This window comes from Vipera berus, assembly GCF_964194415.1.
Source record: "Vipera berus genome assembly, chromosome: 7".
In the NCBI taxonomy this organism is placed as follows: domain Eukaryota; kingdom Metazoa; phylum Chordata; class Lepidosauria; order Squamata; family Viperidae; genus Vipera; species Vipera berus.
Genome location: NC_138209.1, coordinates 68,975,693 through 68,996,284, shown reverse-complemented (window position 1 = coordinate 68,996,284; position 20,592 = coordinate 68,975,693). Strand labels below are relative to the sequence as shown.

The following is a 20,592-nucleotide window of genomic DNA, read 5'->3' as shown; positions in this document are numbered from 1 at the left end:
GGGCCAAGGCCAAGGCAGTGGGGGCCGTTCCCTCACTGTTTCCAGGATGGCTTTGCGGGCCACATGAAACCACTTCGTGGGCCGGATCCGGCCCCCGGGCCTTGTGTTTGACATGTCTGCTTTACAGCAAATAAAAATATGCTTGCAAACTTATCTCTTACTCTATAATTATCAAAAAAACTTTTTTCTATTATATTTTTTCTAATCATCAAAACAATTCATAAGTGCATTTTTTTCTGTTTCATGCAAAAAGTCTGTGTTTCCATAAATGTAGATAATGTCTTTTCTTTAATCAAAGAGGTCAGTTTAGCCATATCTGCACATTCCATCATCTTCACTAGCCATTCCTCTGTTGTAGTGTAGGATTTTTCCATTTTTGGAAAATATATTTTATTGATTTTTTAACATAATCACCTTAATATTTGCTAAACAGCTTGTCATCTGGGTTTATATTTAAAAAATAATCAATAACAATTACCGGTAGTTTCTATAATTCTGTAGTCCACATAGTAGCTTTGCTTGATTTTCCAATAATATTCTCTTTTGCCAACCTTGCATTAATGCAATTCTTATTATTTTGATAAATAACAATATAGGCATTTTTCTAATATTTCTGCAAATAATAACCACATCAATATAAAGCTTCTTTTCTAACTGATCATCCCTCGTCATAGATCCTGTTTACAAAATTCTTGTTTAAGTTTGTTTTCCCCGCAATATTCAAAACATTCTTACCGGTTGAGATTTTCTCAAAGTTAATTTCACTTAAGTATTTAAGTCTTTTTCCTCATACAGGCCACCCCAACACTATTACCTTTCTCATGTCTTAAAAACAACAACAATAAAAAAGAGAAGAAAAAGAAATAAGATAGTATACTACTTAAAATACAAGTCCCTCTTAGGCTAATATACATTTATATCCGGAATTTTTCTCTTCTTTTTCCATTTTTGAATAGGAGTAATCTTACTGCGGTCATAAAACAAAGCTTCATGATAGTTGGCTATTCATTTAATCCTAGAAGAAAAGTCCTTGTTATTCAATTTTGCTCTAGTCTTTAAAATCTTCCAAATTATTTTATCCATCAGTTCTTTTTTATCTTTTAACTTCATATATTTTGTTAACATCTTTATCTTCTGTTTGTTAACCTTGAAACCTTCCAGTCCCCCAAATTCTTTTAATTTACTTATTAAAGTTCAATTCCCTTTAAAATGTCTGCCAGAAAAAACCCCAAATCATCCGCTAAACAGAAGATTCTCAGTGCTGTATTATTTACTTCAATATTTATTTCTTGTATGATCCCTGTTCACAAAAAGTTATAATATATTCATCATTGAATATATTTTAATAGAGTTACATCAGTGTCTTTGGAATGTATCAGTTTGTCAAAACAGGACAAAATCAGATTTTTTTAAAAAAAAAATATATGGAGATCTTCAAACTCTAACTCCAAATCTCAAAACGTAATGCAAATTGTTAACACTCTCAATATTTAATAGACATGATAATGTAATGGTAGTTGTAAGAGAACTTTAAGGCATCTTGGAAGCAAAATCAATTAGCCAACTATAAATGCTCACCATTTATTTTAAAAAAAATATGTAATTGTTATTTTTCACATATTTTTATTTTGTACTGAAAATTATGTGGTTCTATACTTGTTAATTTTCAGTACAAAATAAAAATAATAATAATAAATAAACCTTTATTGTCAAAGTACAACATGTGTACATTGAGATTAGCTGAGCCTCCCCCTGTGCTCTCTCCCCCCAACACACAGTGACAACAAACCCTCCATCCCACCACACTATGTGAACCAACTACACCACACACCGGCCTCCCAAGTCAATTCTGCATAAGATTATGTCCCATTTAAAAGCCTAACAGCCCACGGATAAAAGCTATTTTTCAGCCTGTTGGTACGGCTGGCTATATTCCTATATCTCCTACCGGATGGTAGGAGAGCAAAGAGATACCGTCCAGGGTGTGAGTCATCCCTGAGAATCTTCCTCACTCTTCCAAGGCAACGAGCCCTGGTGATGTCATCCAGTGGTGTCAGGGAACAGCCCACAATGTCTTGTGCTGTGCTCACTACCCTCTGCAATACTTTCCTATCCGCGGCTGTCAGACCAGCATACCAAACCACAATACCATACGAGAGGACGCTCTCTATGGTAGACCGGTAAAACAGGGTCATTAGCTGTTGTTCTACCCTGTTCTTCCGCAAAATCCTAAGAAAGTGAAGCCTCTGTTGGGCCTTTCTAGCCACCTGGGTTGTGTTAACTTTCCAGGTCAGATCTTCACAGAGGTAGAAAATATGTGAAAAATAACAATTACATAAAGTTTTTTTTTAAAAAAATTATGTGGTTCTATACTTGTTAAGGGACATGGTGGGTCAGTGGGTTAGGACGCTGAGCTTGTCGATCAGAAGGTCGGCAGTTTGGCGGGTCAAATCCTGAGTGCTGCGTAACAGAGTGAGTGCCTGTTACTCGTCCCAGCTTCTGCCAACCTAGCAGTTCGAAAGCACGTAAAAATGCAAGTAGAAAAATAGGGACCACTACGGTGGGAAGGTAACAGCGTTCCATGCGCCTTTGGCGTCTAGTCATGCCGGCCACATGACCACGGAGACGTCCTCGGACAAGCGCTGGCTCTTTGGCTTTGAAACAGAGATGAGCACCGGCCCTTAGAGTTGGAAATGACTAGCACGCATGTGCGGGGGAACCTTTGCCTTTACCTTTATACTTGTTAAATTTCAGTTGTTTCTCTGTTGCTTTGGTCTTTATATGTTTAAGGTATATATCTTAAAACATAATTGATATGGAATTGGATAATAAATTTAAATTGTTGTGATGGTACACTTATTTGCATAGTCAAGGCTCAATAGTTCAAATGTGTAAGTTATTCAGTTAACAAAATATATGAACAAATATTTTGAACAAATATTTTTAATTGACAGAGATAGATTTCTGTTAAGATGTTATGATTATATTTTTGTGGTGCCATTCATTTAGCTAGAACTGGTCCTATCCTGTTCGCTGCCATGATGCATTTTCAGTACGAGTTGAAAAAAAAATTAAAGAGATTTCTCTATTACTTTTGCCACATTTGTGTCAACTCTCTGTTCATTTTGATTTAAATATTCCTTAATTGCCCTGCATTCTTGCACACTAAGGCAATGTAGGCAAATACACAATACATAATCTAATTTTGATCCCTGGGGTTGTCCACCACCACTTTAATTGATGCTCCACTCACATAGCTAATCAACAGTTTCTTTCCTTTCCTAGGAATGCATCTTTGTAGAACTGTTTTCAATCTGGGCAACTTTAAGATGTGTCACTTCAACATCCATTGGCTGGGGAATTCTGAGCGCTGAAGTCACACCTTAAAAATTGCCCTGGTTCAGAAACACTGCTCTACACCACAATGCCAATGTACTTTCTTCCTCAAGGTGTAGAGTACGCTGGTACAAAAATTGTACGTTGGTACACTGCCATCACAACCTTGGCAACTGTTGTGATTCAGGGTCAGCCTGTGGGTTCGGCATTTGGGTCGGATGATTCAGAGGAGGAGGAGGAGGGGGGTGTTGGAGAGGTTGCTGAGGGGGTTGGAGAGCTTGCTGATGAGAGCCCTCAGCCAGGCCCCTCCCACCTGGTCACGATGCAGACCCAGCTGTGTGAGCCTGACAGCGTGGATGAAGATGACCCACAGCTGGCCCTGTTCAAGGACGCCCGACGCAGGAGGCAGTCAATCAGGAGTAAACAGAGGAAGGCAATGGGGCACCTCGGAAGGAGGCAGAGAGAAGCCACGCCCTGAACTGTATAAAAGGGGAATGCGTGGGAGGGCTGGTTTGCTGAAGGCAACCATTTTGAATAGTTCCTGTTTCGTGTTTGCTCTCTTTGTTCTCTTTGCTCTCTTTGCTCTGTTTATGTTTTTATGTTAATAAATTTGGCAGGCTTAGTTCCAGCCTCTTGCCTTCTTGTAAAAGGGGTTGTCCCTGCCTTATCTGCAGGGCTGGTAGCAGGCTGGTACAGAACAGCAACAAAGCCACTATGTGTTATTGCCTGTATATTACATACATACATACATACACACATACTGTACATATTTGTACAACCTTCATGTCAATATTGATTCCTAAAGACTCAACAAGATCCTGTAGTTTTCTTGGCCAGATATTTTGCCTCCTTCCTAGGGCTGGGAGAGACTGGCCCAAGTCACCCAGTTGGCTTTGTGCCTAAGGTGGGATTAGAACTCATAATATAACAGAAAAACAGAGTAACAGAGTTGGAAGGGACCTTAGAGGTCTTCTAATCCAATCCCCTTCTCAGGCAGGAAACCCTATACCAGGGGTGTCAAACTCCCGGCCTACGGGCCGGACGCGTCACACGGAAGCCGCACCCACCCCGTTGCTGACAATGGCAAAACAGTCCCAATACATCGCGCGACGTCACGAGTTTGACATGTCTGCCCTATACCATTTCAGACAAATGATTGTCCAATCTCTTCTTAAAAACTTCCAGTGTTGGAGTATTCACAATTTCTGGAGGCAAGTCGTTCCGCTGGTTCATTGGAAATTTCTCCTTAGTTCTAGGTTGCTTCTCTCCTTGATTAGTTTCCATCCATTGTTTCTTGTCCTTCAGAGCGTTGGAGGATCGGTTGTTTCCTTCTTCTTTGTGGCAACTCCTTAGATATTGGAACACTGCTATCATGTCATCCTTAGTCCTTCTTTTCATTAAACTAGAAATACCCAATTCCTACAATCGTTCTTTGTTTTAGCCTCCAGTCCCCTAATCATCTTCGTTGCTCATCTTCCAGTTCCTTGGCTGGTGCCTTAACCAGTACACCAGACTTGCTCTGATGTACTCCTTAACACATTTTAAGATTGCTGAGGTTGATAAACATTTGTAGAGTAACCCAGTCCAGGGGTCCCCAACCCCCGGTCTGTGGATCGGTACTGGGCTGTGGCATGCCAGCAACTGGTCCGCACAAACAAGCAAAGCCCCATCCATGGGATACTGGCAGCATGCAAAACCACACACTCTCCGGTCCATGGAAAAACCTTTCTCCACAGAACCCGTCTCTGGTGCCCAAAAGGTTGGGGACCTCTTACCCAGTCGATTCTTCACACAAATCAGTATATTTCAAACGTAACAAAATTTAATATGTGTGAATATCTTAAAATCCTACAATTCTTAACTGGTTGGGAATTCAAGTCATTAGCAGCACTGGAGGCTGGGAATTCTGGGAGCTGAAGTTCTCAGACCTTAAAGTCGCCAAGTACGGAAAAAAAAACATTAAAATATGAGTGTCTGTTTTTACACTTCAGTGACATTTGAAAACCTCTTAAGAAGCGGCAAGACTGAGAAATCGCAAGCCCTGCCTCGTAACCATGGTGGGGGAAAGAGAAGCCAATAGGCCAGTGGTAGGCAACCTCGGCTCTTTTATGACTCATGGACTTCAACTCCCAGAATTCCCGAGTCAGCTATGCTGACTCGGGAATTCTGGGAGTTGAAGTCCATGAGTCATAAAAGAGCCGAGGTTGCCTACCCCTGCAATAGGCCAACTTGCCAATGAAACAGAGAAGGGGGGTGGGAATTAACGCCCCTTTATGACTTGTGGACTTCAACTCCCTGAATTCCTGGGCTTAGGAATTCTGGGAGTTGAAGTCCACAGGTCATAAAAGAGCCATAATTCAATAAAGGAACCAGAAGAGAACGATAGAGAAGGAGGGGGGGGAGGGGAAGAAAAGGACTTGAAGAAGCAGTTCAGGAAACGCGCCTCTCCGCCCTTCCCTTCCGGGCCTCCCTCTCGCTTGTCAAAGCCTCTTCCGGAATGCTTCCGTGTCTGTCACGTGACAGAAGCAGGAAGTTCGGCTGGGATGGAGAAGGCGGGACTTTAGAGCCCCGGAGTGACTGAGCTTCGCGGGAGCTGCGAAGGCTGGAAGATAAATCCATCCGGGCGCGGAGTAAGAAGGGGAGACGGGCGGCGTGGCGGGGGAAAAGACCGGTCGGTAACGCGCTGCTTCTTCCGGCGTTTGTCTCTCTTCCTACGTTCTCCTCCTCCTCCTCTTCTTCTTAAGGGCCGCCGGATCTGGGCCGCTTGATGGAGCACGGATCCTCTGTCAAGGGGAGAAAAAAAAAGCATTGCTCTTTGCCGCCCCCTGGTGGTTGTCCGGAGTTTTGGACCCCCGCGTCCGGCGGCCCTGGGCTTCGCTCGCAGGGTCTTTACCTACTGGGCTGCTGTCAAAATCTGGCCGGGTTTCTCCATCTTTCACCTCCTAGACCAGGGGTTTTCAAACTTGGGCCCTTTTATGACTTGTGGACTTCAACTCCCAGAGTTCCTCAGCCAGCGTGCCTGGCTGAGGAATTCTGGGAGTTGAAGTCCACAAGCGGGCCTCCAAACCTGGCCCTTTTATGACTTGTGGACTGCAACTCCCAGAATTCCGTGTCTGGCTGAGGAGTTCTGGGAGTTGAAGTCCACAAGCAGGGGCCTCCAAACCTGGCCCTTTTATGACTTGTGGACTTCAACTCCCAGAGTTCCTCAGCCTGCGTGCCTGGCTGAGGAATTCTGGGAGTTGAAGTCCACAAGCAGGGGCCTCCAAACCTGGCCCTTTTATGACTTGTGGACTGCAACTCCCAGAATTCCGTGCCTGGCTGAGGAATTCTGGGAGTTGAAGTCCACAAGCAGGGGCCTCCAAACCTGGCCCTTTTATGACTTGTGGACTGCAACTCCCAGAATTCCTCTGGCTGAGGAGTTCTGGGAGTTGAAGTCCACAAGTCATAAAAGGGCCATGTATGAAGACCCCCTGTCCTTGACTCTCTCTTCCTTGGCCCGTATTCTTCATGGAAAGGGACGAGAAAGGAAAAGTGATCCTTGTTGTTGTTGTTGTTGTTTTCCAAAAGTGGAATGTAAATCATGGCTGTTTTCCAGGAGAAGCAGCATTGCCAAATAGGGTACAAATTGACAGCATATCCACAGCGCATAGTTAAATTCGTTGATGGATTGTCCAGAGTGGCTGGGAGCTGGGCAGCATATAAATTTAATAAATTATTATTATTATTAATTGCCCCATTTGGGGATTTGGACCATGTATCCTAATATAAACTCACTGGATGAACTGAGTTCAGACAATATAAGCCCCCTTTTCATGGTGGACATTAATAAGGCTTACCATATTTTGCAAATTCTGCTGCTATTTTGTTTATTTTTATTTTCTAGTTAAATTTTTATGTCACCCCTCTCTCCTACAAGGTGATTCTGCTATATCTTTTATTGACCAAGTGGAACACTTTAATCACATTGTTTTCTAAAGATACATTGGTGTCAGGGTTTGTCTTTTCTTCTTCCTCCTCCTCCTGTATTAAACTTACATGCTGCCTCAGTCTCTAAATAATTCCTTGCAAAATTATTCCTTATTTCAAGATTTTATGCCCAAGGTAGCTCATACAATGTTAGGAGATATTAATGTGTTCTCTCTTTGGTGACAACTGGCTGTTTCTGTCCTACTTGACTTTTAAAAAAGGTTTTTAATTTCAAAACAAAATTGGAAGCTGGCACATTACATAGACCCTGTAATGTAAATGTAATGTAAAGCAGCAGTCTGTAATGCCTTCTTTATTTGCAGGAATGTTTTGGAATCCAGAAAATTCCCTGTAAACAATGTAGAATGATGGTAGGTAGGTAGGTAGGTAGGTAGGTAGGTAGGTAGATAGATAGATAGATAGATAGATAGATAGATAGATAGATAGATAGATAGATAGATAACCTTTATTGCCATTTTTTACTGTGGGCACATTGGCACACATTAAAAATGAAATTTAGTTGCTTGCTCTCAAAAGTGTACACATACATAACACACATTTAAACATGCTGTGTACAACATCTCCATAAACTTTCACTCTTACATATAAATAACATATAAATATTAATCACTGTCCATTTTGAATACAAGAGGGACGCGGTGGCTCAGTGGGTTAGGACGCTGAGCTTGTCGATCAGAAGGTCGGCAGTTTGGCGGGTCGAATCCCGAGTGCCGCGTAACAGAGTGAGCGCCTGTTACTCGTCCCAGCTTCTGCCCACCTAGCAGTTCGAAAGCACGTAAAAAATGCAAGTAGAAAAATAGGGACCACTACGGTGGGAAGGTAACAGCGTTCCGTGCGCCTTTGGTGTCTAGTCATGCCGGCCACAGGACCACGGAGACGTCCTCGGACAAATGCTGGCTCTTCGGCTATGAAACGGAGATGAGCACCGGCCCCTAGAGTCGGAAACGACTAGCACGCATGTGCGGGGGAACCTTTACCTTTACCTTATTTTGAATACATAAATAACATGGAACATTTCATGTACATTTGAGTAAACTGATGTTTTGTGATGTGCCATGCTCTCTATGACCGCTCTTTTGCAATAGGCAAGTTGCTCCTGGCAGCTGTTTATGGCTGTGCCCATCAAGCTCAAAACAATTGCCTGCCCCTGGTTTTTGGGCCCATTAAATGAAAGTGCTGCTTGACCTGTGTGATTTTTGTTTTAGATCTTCATATACATTTTGTACTTTCCAATTTTGTTCAAATATAGCAACATTTCATACTTTAACTCTTAATAATTGAGTGATGGATTTAGTTTTAATTGCTTTGTTAGGTGATCTGGGATTGATATAGAGAGCCACTTTTGTAATATGTGTGAGTTTAAGATAAGTCACATTTAGGCAGGGCTTTTTTCCTCATAGAACGCTCAGAACGGAGTTCCAGCACCTTTTTTGGATGGAACTTTGTAGGCTAGGCAAGGCGGATTGTATGACAAGTGTGAGTTCCGGCACCTTTTTCTTTTACAAAAAAAGCACTGCATTTAGGATTGCCGGCGGGCAACACCCAGGGGGAGGGCCTTCTCTGTGGGCGCGCCTGCCCTTTGGAACCAGTTACCCGTAGAGCTCAGGACTGCCCCTGATTTTCGTTCGTTCTGCCGGGACCTGAAGACCTGGCTCTTTGAGCTTTCCGGCCAGGACTGAGAATTTTTTAATTTTTAACTTATTGTAATTGGGTTTTTTAATCAGAGTTATAGGGGTTTTAGGTTTTTAATCAAGGATAATTTATTTTATTTTAATTGTTATTAACTTTTTGTATTGTAATGTTGTTTTAATTGCCTTGTGAACCACCCTGGGTCCTACGGGAGAAGGGCGGTATATAAGTTCAATAAATAATAATAATAATTATTATTATTATTGCAGTTATGCCAAAGGTGCTTTTTCATGAGGCAACTGGACTTTCTTGTTTTTCTTTGAAGACGTTTCGCTTCTCATCCAAGAAGCTTCTTCAGCTCTGACTGGACGGTGGGGATCAATCACCTTTGAAAAAAAGGAAAAAAAGCCCCTTTGGGATAACTATGACCTGGATGACTGAGAATCTCCATAGGCATTTTGCCGTTATGTCAAACATGTTTTGATTCATTGATTTTAAATGCATCATTGCCTAAATACTATCGGAGTGCTATAATGAGCTAGTGTGAAAATAGAAAACAATATTTGTTACAACAAACCTTTCTTTTAAAATGCATTTTATCTCAAAGAGTAAATATGAAAAATTAGTGTTATCCAGGGCTTTTTTTCTCATAGAACGCTCAGAACGGAGTTCCGGCACCTTTTTTGGATGGAACCTTGTAGGGTAGGCAAAGCGGGTTGTATGACATGTGTGAGTTCCGGCATCTTTTTCTTTTACAAAAAAAGCACTGGTGTTATCCATTTAGTAGCGCCGATCTTTTATATATCTGAATAAGACAATGCAAATTTGTGAGTTATTTCTGTAGTCACACTGCTTTTATTATATTTGTTTATGGGCCACACTTGGGACAGAGTTGGAGGAACTAGGAATGACCATGATGAGGCATACAATAACTTTACCCTCTTTCTTACAGCTTGGAGAAAATGACAGCTATTAAGCATGCCTTACAGAGAGATATTTTTACTCCAAATGATGAGCGTTTACTGAGCATTGTTAATGTTTGCAAAGCAGGCAAAAAAAAGAGAAATTGTTTCTTATGTGCTACAGGTATGTAGAGTTTAAATAATAGGGAAGATTTGTCTTTGGTTCATTAGATTGTGATGTACAATGGGATAACTTAATTTAGGAATGATGTTTTGTTTATTACCATCTACGCTCCATGTGTAGTGTAAAAAAAATGATTACATGCTATGTACATTGGTGACACTAAATAAAAAAAAACAGGTTGATTTTTTTTTAGAAGAAGCTGTTATACATTTTTTACATATTACCCAAAAAGATTTTGCTATAAAGCGTTAGATCTTAAGATCAATTACTAAGATATCTCAGGGGAAATTTCCAAAAGCTGGTGCATCTGTCTCTATTAATGATAGAAAGTATCATATAAAAAAAACAATCTAGTAATTTATAGCTGAGTTCACAAACATGTGGAAGATAATGTTTTGAGGCCACTTGTATGTTGTGAGCGCCCAGTCCCAGATTTACTTGCATGGAGTTGATTTTACTGGATATCTGCCAACAACTTGTCAACTCTTAATTTGCTCCCATTCCAGAGAAAGCTTCAACTGTTTTGTAGTTAAGAGGTTTTAGATTATTTATTTCTTCACATTTTGGGGGTGAAACACTCTGGTGGTTCACACTGCGATCACGTTTGTTCTCATTGTTAGTTTTGAATGGATGATTATGAAATATTTGTTAACCTGAGGATGTTTCAGAGGGGCTCTTGCTTGATTTAATCCTCAGAGTAATTTTTCCCTCTTGTCCATTATAAATTACTTTCTATGCATTCTGGAAGCTTTACGTTTTCTTTGAAGCAAATGGGGGAGAGTATGTATTTTAAGTGCTGATTTTTTTCCACCCCCAATATATTTGTGAGGAAATGGGTATTTTCTTGAGAGCTTGACCATCTGTTGTCCTTAACAGTGACAACTGAACGCCCAGTGCAAGTGAGGGTGATCAAGGTGAAAAAATCTGATAAAGGTGATTTCTACAAAAGGCAGATTGCCTGGGAGCTTCGGGATCTCACTGTGGTGGATGCCAAGGATGCCATCAAAGTAAGCCTAAAATACAGTGACCCACCTTCACTGTACAAAGCATAAATAGATGTTCCTTCTGAGTAAATTGTTACATTTTTATTATTCGATGATCATTGGAAATCAGGGTTACTGTTGTTTTTCATACTTACCTGTGGAATGTGTCCAAGTAAACTAGGTAATATTTTGACAGCTTCCACCTTATCTTTACTTGTGCTTCACTGCTATGCGGTGACCATCTGCCATGAAGTGTAGGGAGGGGGAACGGAGGGGCGGGGGAGAATGCTTGGGGAAGTGAAAGTAAATATGGTATCTCCTTGAGATGTTTCCTCAAGGTCAGCCAGCTGGAGGAAGGAGGAGGCAGCATACCGAAGGATGCTTGGAGTGACCATTATGAAAACATCTTCTCTGCACCTGATTGGTTACACAGGGTGGGCATTGAGAGACAGCTAAGGAAGGGAAAACTTGAACTTACGGATTTTGGCACTTGATTCTCAGTTCTGACTTTGTATTACTGCGATACACTTGGACTTCTAATAAAACTGTACCTTTCTCAACTGACGGAGCCGAGGATCTTTTCTACTTACAGGCTTAAATTGTGGCAGGTCTGACAGAATTTTACGTATATGGAAGTGTGTTTAGGGCCAGGCTGCACCCTTAATTTCTAGAGAAAACTATGCTTAGGGGCCCTTTTGCTTGGTAGTCTGGCCTGTGTCACCTTTAAACCTATCTGCAAATTTGTTGTTTAAGAAGACAATACGATAGTTGACATTTCTGTCGTCTCTGTTTTTCAGGAAAGTTCTGAGTTTGATCTGCATTTTGACAAAGTATACAAATGGGTGGCTAGCAGCATAGCAGAAAAGAGCATTTTTATTTCATGTATTTGGAAACTCAATCAGCGGTACATTAGAAAGAAGATTGACTTCATCAATGTTAGTTCTCAGCTTCTGGAAGGTAAATATTTTAGCTGAATCCTGGCTATGCTGCCTCTAAATTTAGTATTTGTCCAAGCAATTGGAAAATTCATATTGTCAGTGTGGTTTTTCTTATCTCTCATGGAAGTAGCTTCCTTGACTTTCAGATGTCTTTCAACTTGAATCTGATCCCGTGGTCAGAACATAAAATAATTTCAGTGGAGGTTACATTCTTTTGTCACTTTCACAATTTTCAAACTTTATTCATGTGGTATAATGAATGGATCTCTGAATTACAGATCTGTGAAAGTAAATTTCCCCAAACTGCCTACTCTTAAGTCGGACCCAACCTCAATCTTAAACAGGATCCTTCCTATTCCAATTCACTTCTATCAGGGAATGAAACTCTACTACAGGGGTGTCAAACCGCCGGCCCGCAGGCCGGATGCGTCATCAGGAAGCCACACCCACCCCATTGCCGGCAATGGCGAAAAAGCTCCGATACATTGTGCGACGTCACATGATGTCAAGCATCTGACATGTCTGCTCTACTACTTTCATATAAACCATCTGCCCCTTAATTATGACTTTAACGTGGACCTGGGCATATAACTTTTATATATGAAGCCTTTTTTTCTTGTGTATCCTATTGTAGGGAAATCCTACTTCTATATGCAGTATGAGTTGCGTCATTTATGTCTTGGGAATTTGGTCATGATGCCTCCTATGTGAGATATAAATCAAACCCATGGTGTAGACATGCTCTGCTAGTAGGCTTGGAAGATTTTTGGCAAATTAAATACAGCACTTATAACAACTTATCAGATCTGCTTTGTAATACACCCAGGTTGGCAGGCTTAACCTGTTTGCTGTCACCAAAACTGAACACAATTTTATTGTAGCGAGGGTAGTCTTAATTACTAAACTTCTAAGCTTGTATAATCTTAAACTTCATAATAATTCATCTGATCTTCCAGGAATTACATAGTTGCAAAGACATCTGCTTTGTAATCTGTTTAAAGTTCTAAGTGTTCAAAATTTTGTAACAGAGACAATTTGTTGCTGTTTTAATGGAAAAAATTGTGTTCATTGACTGCTTAGCTAATATTCTTTGCTTCTTCTCCTCTGCTTTTCTCATACTTTCAATTCTCCAGAACTACCTAAAGTCACCGAAGGTGCGTAACACCTTTTCCTTCCGTGTTTCTTTTTCTGTGTAACTAATTCAATTGCTTTTGCTGTAAAATTGTGTATAGCACTTCATTAAGCAATATATTTAATTCAGGTTTGGTCAGAAATGCAGTGCAAATTCAGATCAAAATATTACTCAGAAGCTTTTAAACAACGAGCAGTTGAACTGAATTTAAATATGAAGATAGAGTGCAAAACATAATAACTTAAATAATATTTTATGAGACTTTTCAGAATCTGGCTTTTCAGCACATTTCAATTCAATGTTGAATTAACTTTTTGTGCAAGTTAAGACTTAAGTTTTTGATTGAAAGTTTGGTTAACCAGTAAATAAGTATTTGATTCTTTGTTCATTCAAAGCAGTGGTTGCTTGAAACTCAATATTTTGCTAACAATCTCTAATCAGAACACTTTTGTCATGTACCTTGGAGATAAATTGGTGCTACAAGCATCTTAGATGGTTTGTTAGTGTGCCTTAAATATATTCTACCCACATCCTACACTTAAGTTACTATATTAAACCAGAGCAATTTTTGGGCCAGACTAGGAAGTAAAAAGCATTGGACCAGCATGGTAGTTTGTGGCTAATAAAATTTAGCTATGAGTGGAAAATATTTTAGGAACATTTTGACATTCAGATGGTCCTCTTTGGGGTTATTTTTATAAAGTCAAAAGAGCAGCAGAACTCTCCTAATGAGTTTGGAATAGCTCTTGCAAATTCAACATTATGCACACTTTTATTAAGTTTGCTGAAGAAACTGATATATTGTTGGCATTCGTTATTGAATATGGATTTCTGTTTACCAAACTTAATGGCTTTGGATTACCTTATCTTTTGTTGCCTTTTAGGGAATGGCAGCAAAAATGAGGAAGATTTTAATTGGATCTTGAGATCATGTCATATTCCACGTGTATTTATGCAATTATGCTTCTAATGTTAGAAAAAAAGCTTATATTGAAGTGTGTTGCTGGTGAAGCTAATCATGGAATAATTTAAAAAAAATGCTCGATTTGCTGAATTGTTGCCAGTCCAAAATACATCACCCAAAGTATACTAAGACTATTTGTCTTTATGATAAAATTTATACAGTATAGCCCAGGGGTAGGCAACCTTGGCTCTTTTATGACTCGTGGACTTCAACTCCCAGAATTCCTGAGGGGAAAGGGAGAGGTTTCCAAGCTGAGCCATGCTGACTCACGAATTCTGGGAGTTGAAGTTTACAAGTCCTACTCCTGGTATAGCCTGTAAGGCCCAAATGAAGATGGAGCAGCATTTGGAGAATCTTGGAAATAGACATAAATCATACACTAAATTATATTTTGCATTTCTAACGTGCTTTCTTCAACAGCAGTAATAGTGATAGCTCAATTTCTCTTTATGAAATCCACTTTCTTCTTTTTCTCTGTTTTTCTCTCTCTGTACATATTCCCGATGGAGTAGTTATTTGTTTTATAGTGGTCTCCAATGTGTTTTCACAATGCCCTAAATAAAAGTTACTGTTGGAACAGATAAATCGCTTATTTCCATAAATAAGCTCAGAAACAAGCTAACGTGTATTCTACAATCAGATGTGGTGTGAGGAACTTAAAATATTGCTGACATATATTTCCCTGAAGTCTTTTTCAGTCTGGGAAACAGAGAAATATTAGAAATTGTGGATTGGTAATATCCAGATTGCCACTGGTTTCTCAGTCATTACGTAAACGAATGGGCTGAAAGCAATCATACAAGTTCTAATATACGATTTAAACTAGGCTAAGCCTAGCTCGCCTCTTTAAAATTGAGCAAGATATAATTGCAGAACAATGTGGTTACTTGCTAAAATAACAAGTCGCATGGAAAGCACTTGCATATATGATAAAATTCTAAGAGCATTTACAGATAGTCCTTGGCTTGCAAAAATTGAGCCTGCAATTTCATTCATAAGTTGTGACATCAACTTTTGCAGCGGTCCTTCAGGGGACCCATTGTTCGCTGTGTTGGTTTTTACTGTAAACTAGAAGTAAACGCCAGTTTCCAGCAAAAAATGTCGTAAATCAGAGTCACGTGACTGAGGGGCACTGCAAACAGCCGTAAACGCGTACTGGCTGCCCAGCTCTCAAAATGTGGTCAGGTCACCACAGCTCTCTCTCTCTCTCTCTCTCTCTGTGTGTGTGTGTGTGTGTGTGTGTGACAGATGTTGGAACTTTGAATCTGGGTCATAAGTCCCTTTTTAAGAGTCTATCTTTGAACGGTCTCTAAGCGATCAATTGTAAGTCAAGGACTACCCATACAAGGGGAGAAACCGTGTAATGAGATAGAAAAGCAACAGTGATACATAAGAGAAACAGCTTTAATAAACGAAAGCTAGAAGGTTACATTTCAACGCTTTGGATCTAACAGTGACAGCGTGAAAACTGGAATAACAAATGGCAAACGTGGAGGAGCAGTAAATCTGGAATAGTGCTTTTCAACCTTGGCAACTTTGAGACACGTGGGTGGACTTCACCGTCCAGAATTCCCCAGTCACAGTTCCACCAGCAGGCATTCTCAGACATAACCCTCCGTAGTTCTCGCAAAGAGGCTACACAAATAGTAACAGAATCTTGCAAGTTTGTGTGCAACACCCTTCACCCCTTTATCTTTGGGAGAACTAAGGAGGGTCACGCTTGAGAGTTTTTCCCTAAAGAGACTGATGTATACAGTATGTTTCAGAGAGCTGAATAAAGAAATACTGTCAACGCTGTTAACGTTGGATGTTCTTGCTTGACAACATAGGGAGACCGTAGCCTTCCTTTAACTCGTATGTTACTTTTAGGGTTAGAATTAGTGAACGCTGGGGGGAGTAGGTAAAATGTATCTCAAGACTCTTTGTAATAAGAGAAGATCAGAATTTGGCGGGTTGTTAAACAGGTGGGAAAGTTTGCATTTTAAACCAATTGGAGAATGTGATTTATGACGTTTAAATTAAGGGAGGGAATTGTGGTTGATACGATGTGTTCAAGGGAGGAGAATTCAGATCTTGGCTTCCAATGTTCCGAAGCTGTGCAACTATATTAAAAGATTCTTTAAGGTAAACAATGCTTTGAAGTTTTTTGAAGTACTGCATTTGTCGGAACCATGACAAGTACAGTATAAATGTGTAATTAATCCATGCTGACTCATACTGAAAGCTAGATTTAACCTTGCATCTGAAAGATTGTTACCAAAGACAGGGTATATCAAGAAGAAGCAGGAATTATAAGGCATTGTTTTTTTGGCCTAATTTTTCCTCGATACTAAATTTGAACTAAAAACAGGATAGGTTCCGTTAGCTCTTATTCTTCCTTAACTGTGAGAAATACTCATTTATGAGCTATAGTTTAATAATATGCAGATTAAAATAGCTGTCTGAAGGAAGGCACTGCAGAAAAATGCCCTTTTGTTATTGTCGCTGGATGTTGCTATGCATCCTTCTTACTACTTTTATTTTTTCTAAAGTAAATGGTTGCCAACATTATCACTTTAAATAGTGATACTGTATGAACTAAAGGAAATACCACAGATTTTTAAAAACTTTTTCCATCCTAGTTAATGTGGATTTTCCTCTTGCTGAAACAAGAAAAATAGATATTTTTTTATAACTTGGTTAAAAAAATCATGGAGCAACATAGCTTTTCAACGTGGATGAAGTTAAGTCGAATATCTTTATGCTACATGATGTTAGATTAAAGAACGTTAATCTTTCCTAGCTATTTGACTGATGGTGAGGCTTATATGGGCATTTCCCTTTTTCTTACACCAGGGGTCCCTAATCCCCAGTCCGTGGACCGGTAGCGGGCCACGGCATGCCAGCAACCGGTCCGCAGAAACAAGCAAAGCCCCATCCGCGGGATGCAGGCAGCACACAAAACCACACACACTCTGGTCTGTGGAAAAACCTTTCTCCACGGAACTGGTCCCTGGTGCCCAAAAGGTTGGGGGCCTCTGTCTTAGAGAATTAGAATTAACCAGAATGATTTTAACGGCCTGTGCAGCTGTATCCATTTTTCATGAATTAATGACCACCTCTTTCCCCTCCTCTTCAGAATCGGTTCCCAGTGGTGAAAATCAGAATGTGGCAGGAACAGATGAAGAGGCTGTGGACGAATACCAAGAATTAAATGCTAGAGAAGAGCAGGACATTGAAATCATGATGGAAGGCTGTGAATATGCTATCTCTAACGCAGAAGCTTTTGCAGATAAGCTGTCTAGAGAGCTACAAGTTCTTGATGGGGTAAGGCTGCCTGCTTCTGTATTGATGTATTCTCTGACTGTATTCACAAGCAGTCAGTGAAAAATTCACTTTCTGGATTAGACAGAAGCCTCATTGGGACTCAAATAAAAGATTTATTTATTTATTTTTTACTCATTCTTAAATTTAAAGGGAGTAATGCTTGGTCAACAGAATTAATTTTGGCCTCTACTTCTGGAATGTGTTGTTGTTGTTTTCTTTTGAGTTATAAATTTGCTGTCTCAGAAATAGAGATTGTCCTGAAGTTACGATCATAATGAGCCTGCTCGTTACGGTTGTAAATTGTGAGAGTTGTACATCGGGCCACCCATGACAACAACTTGATATTACGACGTTTTTGCAGTGGTGGTTAACTGAATGTTGCAGTCATTAAACCAATGGTTCTCTATGGACTGTTGAAAAATGTGGCCCCATGACCACAAGATGCTGCAAACAGCTAAAAAAAGTGAGCTGAATGCCCAAAGCACAGTCACAAAATTTGGGGGCGAGGGTGGCCACTGAAACTCCGAATCCAGGTTCGAAGTACTCCTACAGAAATCCATTCTAACTTCAAACATTTGCTAAGGAACTGGTTATAAATCGGGGACTACTTGCAGTTTTAGTCACATTTCAGAAAACTAATTCAAATTTCCATTGAATAACTAATGGCAACTCAAGAATGTATGTTAATTTAGTATCATGGTGGGCTGGTGCTCCTACTGACTTCAGTATCAGGGTAAAATGTTTATTTATACTGCTTCTCGTCTGTGCTCTTAGCTGCTCCTTACCTGCAATATGAAATATTGAAAGCTGCATATATACTGTAGTTTTTTTTCCAAGCAGCACTGTCTGATTAGTTTGTATTTAACACATGGCACGTTTTTCAGAGAGGTAAATGATTGCTTTTATATTGTGCTTTTATTTCCCGTAAGCCGCCTTGCGTTGCCGTGAGCGAGTAGGCGGCAATATAAATTTTCCAGATAGATAGATAGATAGATAGATAGATAGATAGATAGATAGATAGATAGATAGAATTGCTGCTGTTGTAGTTACCAATTATGTTTACTTCCAATTTGACTATTGGTTAATTTTGCTGCTTGCTTTATAGGCAAACATCCAGTCAATCATGGCCTCTGAGAAACAGGTGAACATTTTGATGAAATTGCTGGATGAGGCGCTGAAAGAAGTGGACCAAATCGAGGTGAAGCTGAGCAGTTATGAAGATATGCTCCGGAGCGTAAAAGAACAAATGGATCAGATTTCAGAAAGCAACCATCTAATTCATCTCAGCAACACCAACAACCTAAAACTGCTGTCAGAGATAGAGTTCCTTGTTGTAAGCATTGAAATGGTCTTAATTCCATGTATCATCCATACAAAATATTGGGAGTGGTTCACTGTGACGTCTATGGGTTGGTTTGTTTATCAGAATCAAAACATAAGGCCAGGACAGATAGTCCTCGACTTACCACAGTTGACTTAGTGACTGTTCAAAGTTACAACGGCACTGAAAAAAGTGACTTAAATGACCATTTTTCACACTTACGACCGTTGCGACAGCCCCATGGTCACGTGATTTACATCCAGATGCTTGGCAACTGATTCATAGGTATGACGGTTGCAGTGACCTGGGGTCATGTGATCACCTTTTGCAACCTTCTAACAAGCAAAGTCAGTGGGGAACCTGGATCCACTTAACAACCATGTTACTAATTTGACAACTCCAGCGATTCGCTTAACGACTGTGGCGAGAAAAGTTGTAAAATAATAAGGCAAAGCTCACTTAACAAATTTCTCGCTTAGCAACATAAATTTTGGGCTCAATGGTGGCCATAAGGTGAGGACTACCTGTAATCTAAAGATATCACAATAGCGTTTATTAGGTTTGTTGCCACCATGAAAGCCTCTTGTGATTTGAAAATCCTTTGATTCCCCCCCCCATTTCTCTATATATATCAGATGTCATGATGGGGGGGGGGAGGCAAAATACCAAACAGCACATTTTTTTCATCTTTAAACCAAAGCTCAAATTAACTTTTATTATTTTGGTAGTGCTTTCCTTTCCAAGCTTGACTCAATTTAGTTTTTAAATGTTTTGTTTACCAGAATAGGTAACATCATCATGTTGTTGTTACCTAGTCTGGTAACGAAACATTCAGAAATTAAACTGAAACAAGCGTGGAGAGCAAACCACTGCCAAAATATAAAACCCGTGCTACAAGTATTTTCTGTTATTCTTTTATTATATAACGAGTTGTAAAAAGATTCATTAAAGAGTACAGTGTAGAGCAGGGGTAGGCAACCTTGGCTCTTTTATGACTCGTGGACTTCAACTCCCAGAATTCCTGAGCCAGCATGGCTCAGCTTGGGAACCTCTCCCTTTCCCTTCAGCATGGCTGGCTCAGGAATTCTGGGAGTTGAAGTCCACGAGTCATAAAAGAGCCAAGGTTGCCTACCCCTGGTGTAGAGTAACCTCTTATGATTTCTGCTAACTGCTAATTTACAGTTCATCTGCAGAGTGTCAGTCCTTGGCTTTCCTGGCACAAAATACATATTAAGAGATGAAGGTTTCCAGAGAGGTGAGACTTGAGTTTCTGTCAGGCCTGTCCTTCCACTCAGATCTCCCAGATCTCTCTTTCCACAGGTTCCGCCCCCCCATCCCCCCTGAGAGGAGGTACCCTGTGTTACATCCTTTGATTGACATTTCTAATACCCAATTATCATAGGAATGTTCTACAATAGGTGATAAAATAAACCACACTAATTTTAGTAAAAAACCATTCCAGAACTAGATTAGGTTTATCAAATGATTCAGGCACCTCAATATACCTATAATTAAGAGATAAGAGCTAATATGTGACGTATATAACTATGAGCGACACAGTGGCCTAGAGGTGAAGACACTTGTCTCCCACTTGGAAGGTTGAGAATTCAATCCTAGGCACAGACAGATGTTTCTCTATCCGGGAGCAAAGAGAAAAATATCTGTTGCAAACTCTGCGTAGGCGTCAGGAAGGGCATCTGGCCAGTAAATGCTCAGCTCCATTGAGTGCCCCACTTGAAGCAAGGGATTACAGGGTTCATTAAAAAAAAAGTGGAACATATAAATGTATTTTTAAATGGTGAAAAAACAGACAAACTGCAGTATCAGTATCAAGAGTGAGATAAATTATACATGCAGCGGATGTAGTAATGTAGCAGAGTTACCTTGACAGGCAAATCCATTTGTTTCTT

General features: G+C 40.1%; 1 protein-coding gene across 6 annotated transcripts in view; it reads left to right on the top strand.

Annotated features, from left to right (window-relative positions):
* Positions 1–5,872: 5,872 nt before the first annotated feature.
* Positions 5,873–20,592, top strand: part of EXOC1 (exocyst complex component 1) — a 42,769-nt gene continuing 28,049 nt past the window's right edge. For all 6 annotated transcript variants that reach the window (XM_081332980.1, XM_081332979.1, XM_081332982.1 and 3 more), the window contains exons 1-6: positions 5,873–5,966; positions 9,905–10,038; positions 10,915–11,045; positions 11,819–11,978; positions 17,174–17,361; positions 18,467–18,694. In XM_081332980.1, coding sequence (XP_081189106.1) covers positions 9,915–10,038; positions 10,915–11,045; positions 11,819–11,978; positions 17,174–17,361; positions 18,467–18,694 — 831 coding nt within the window. In that variant the 5' untranslated portion in view covers positions 5,873–5,966; positions 9,905–9,914. The remainder of the gene's footprint in view (positions 5,967–9,904; positions 10,039–10,914; positions 11,046–11,818; positions 11,979–17,173; positions 17,362–18,466; positions 18,695–20,592) is intronic.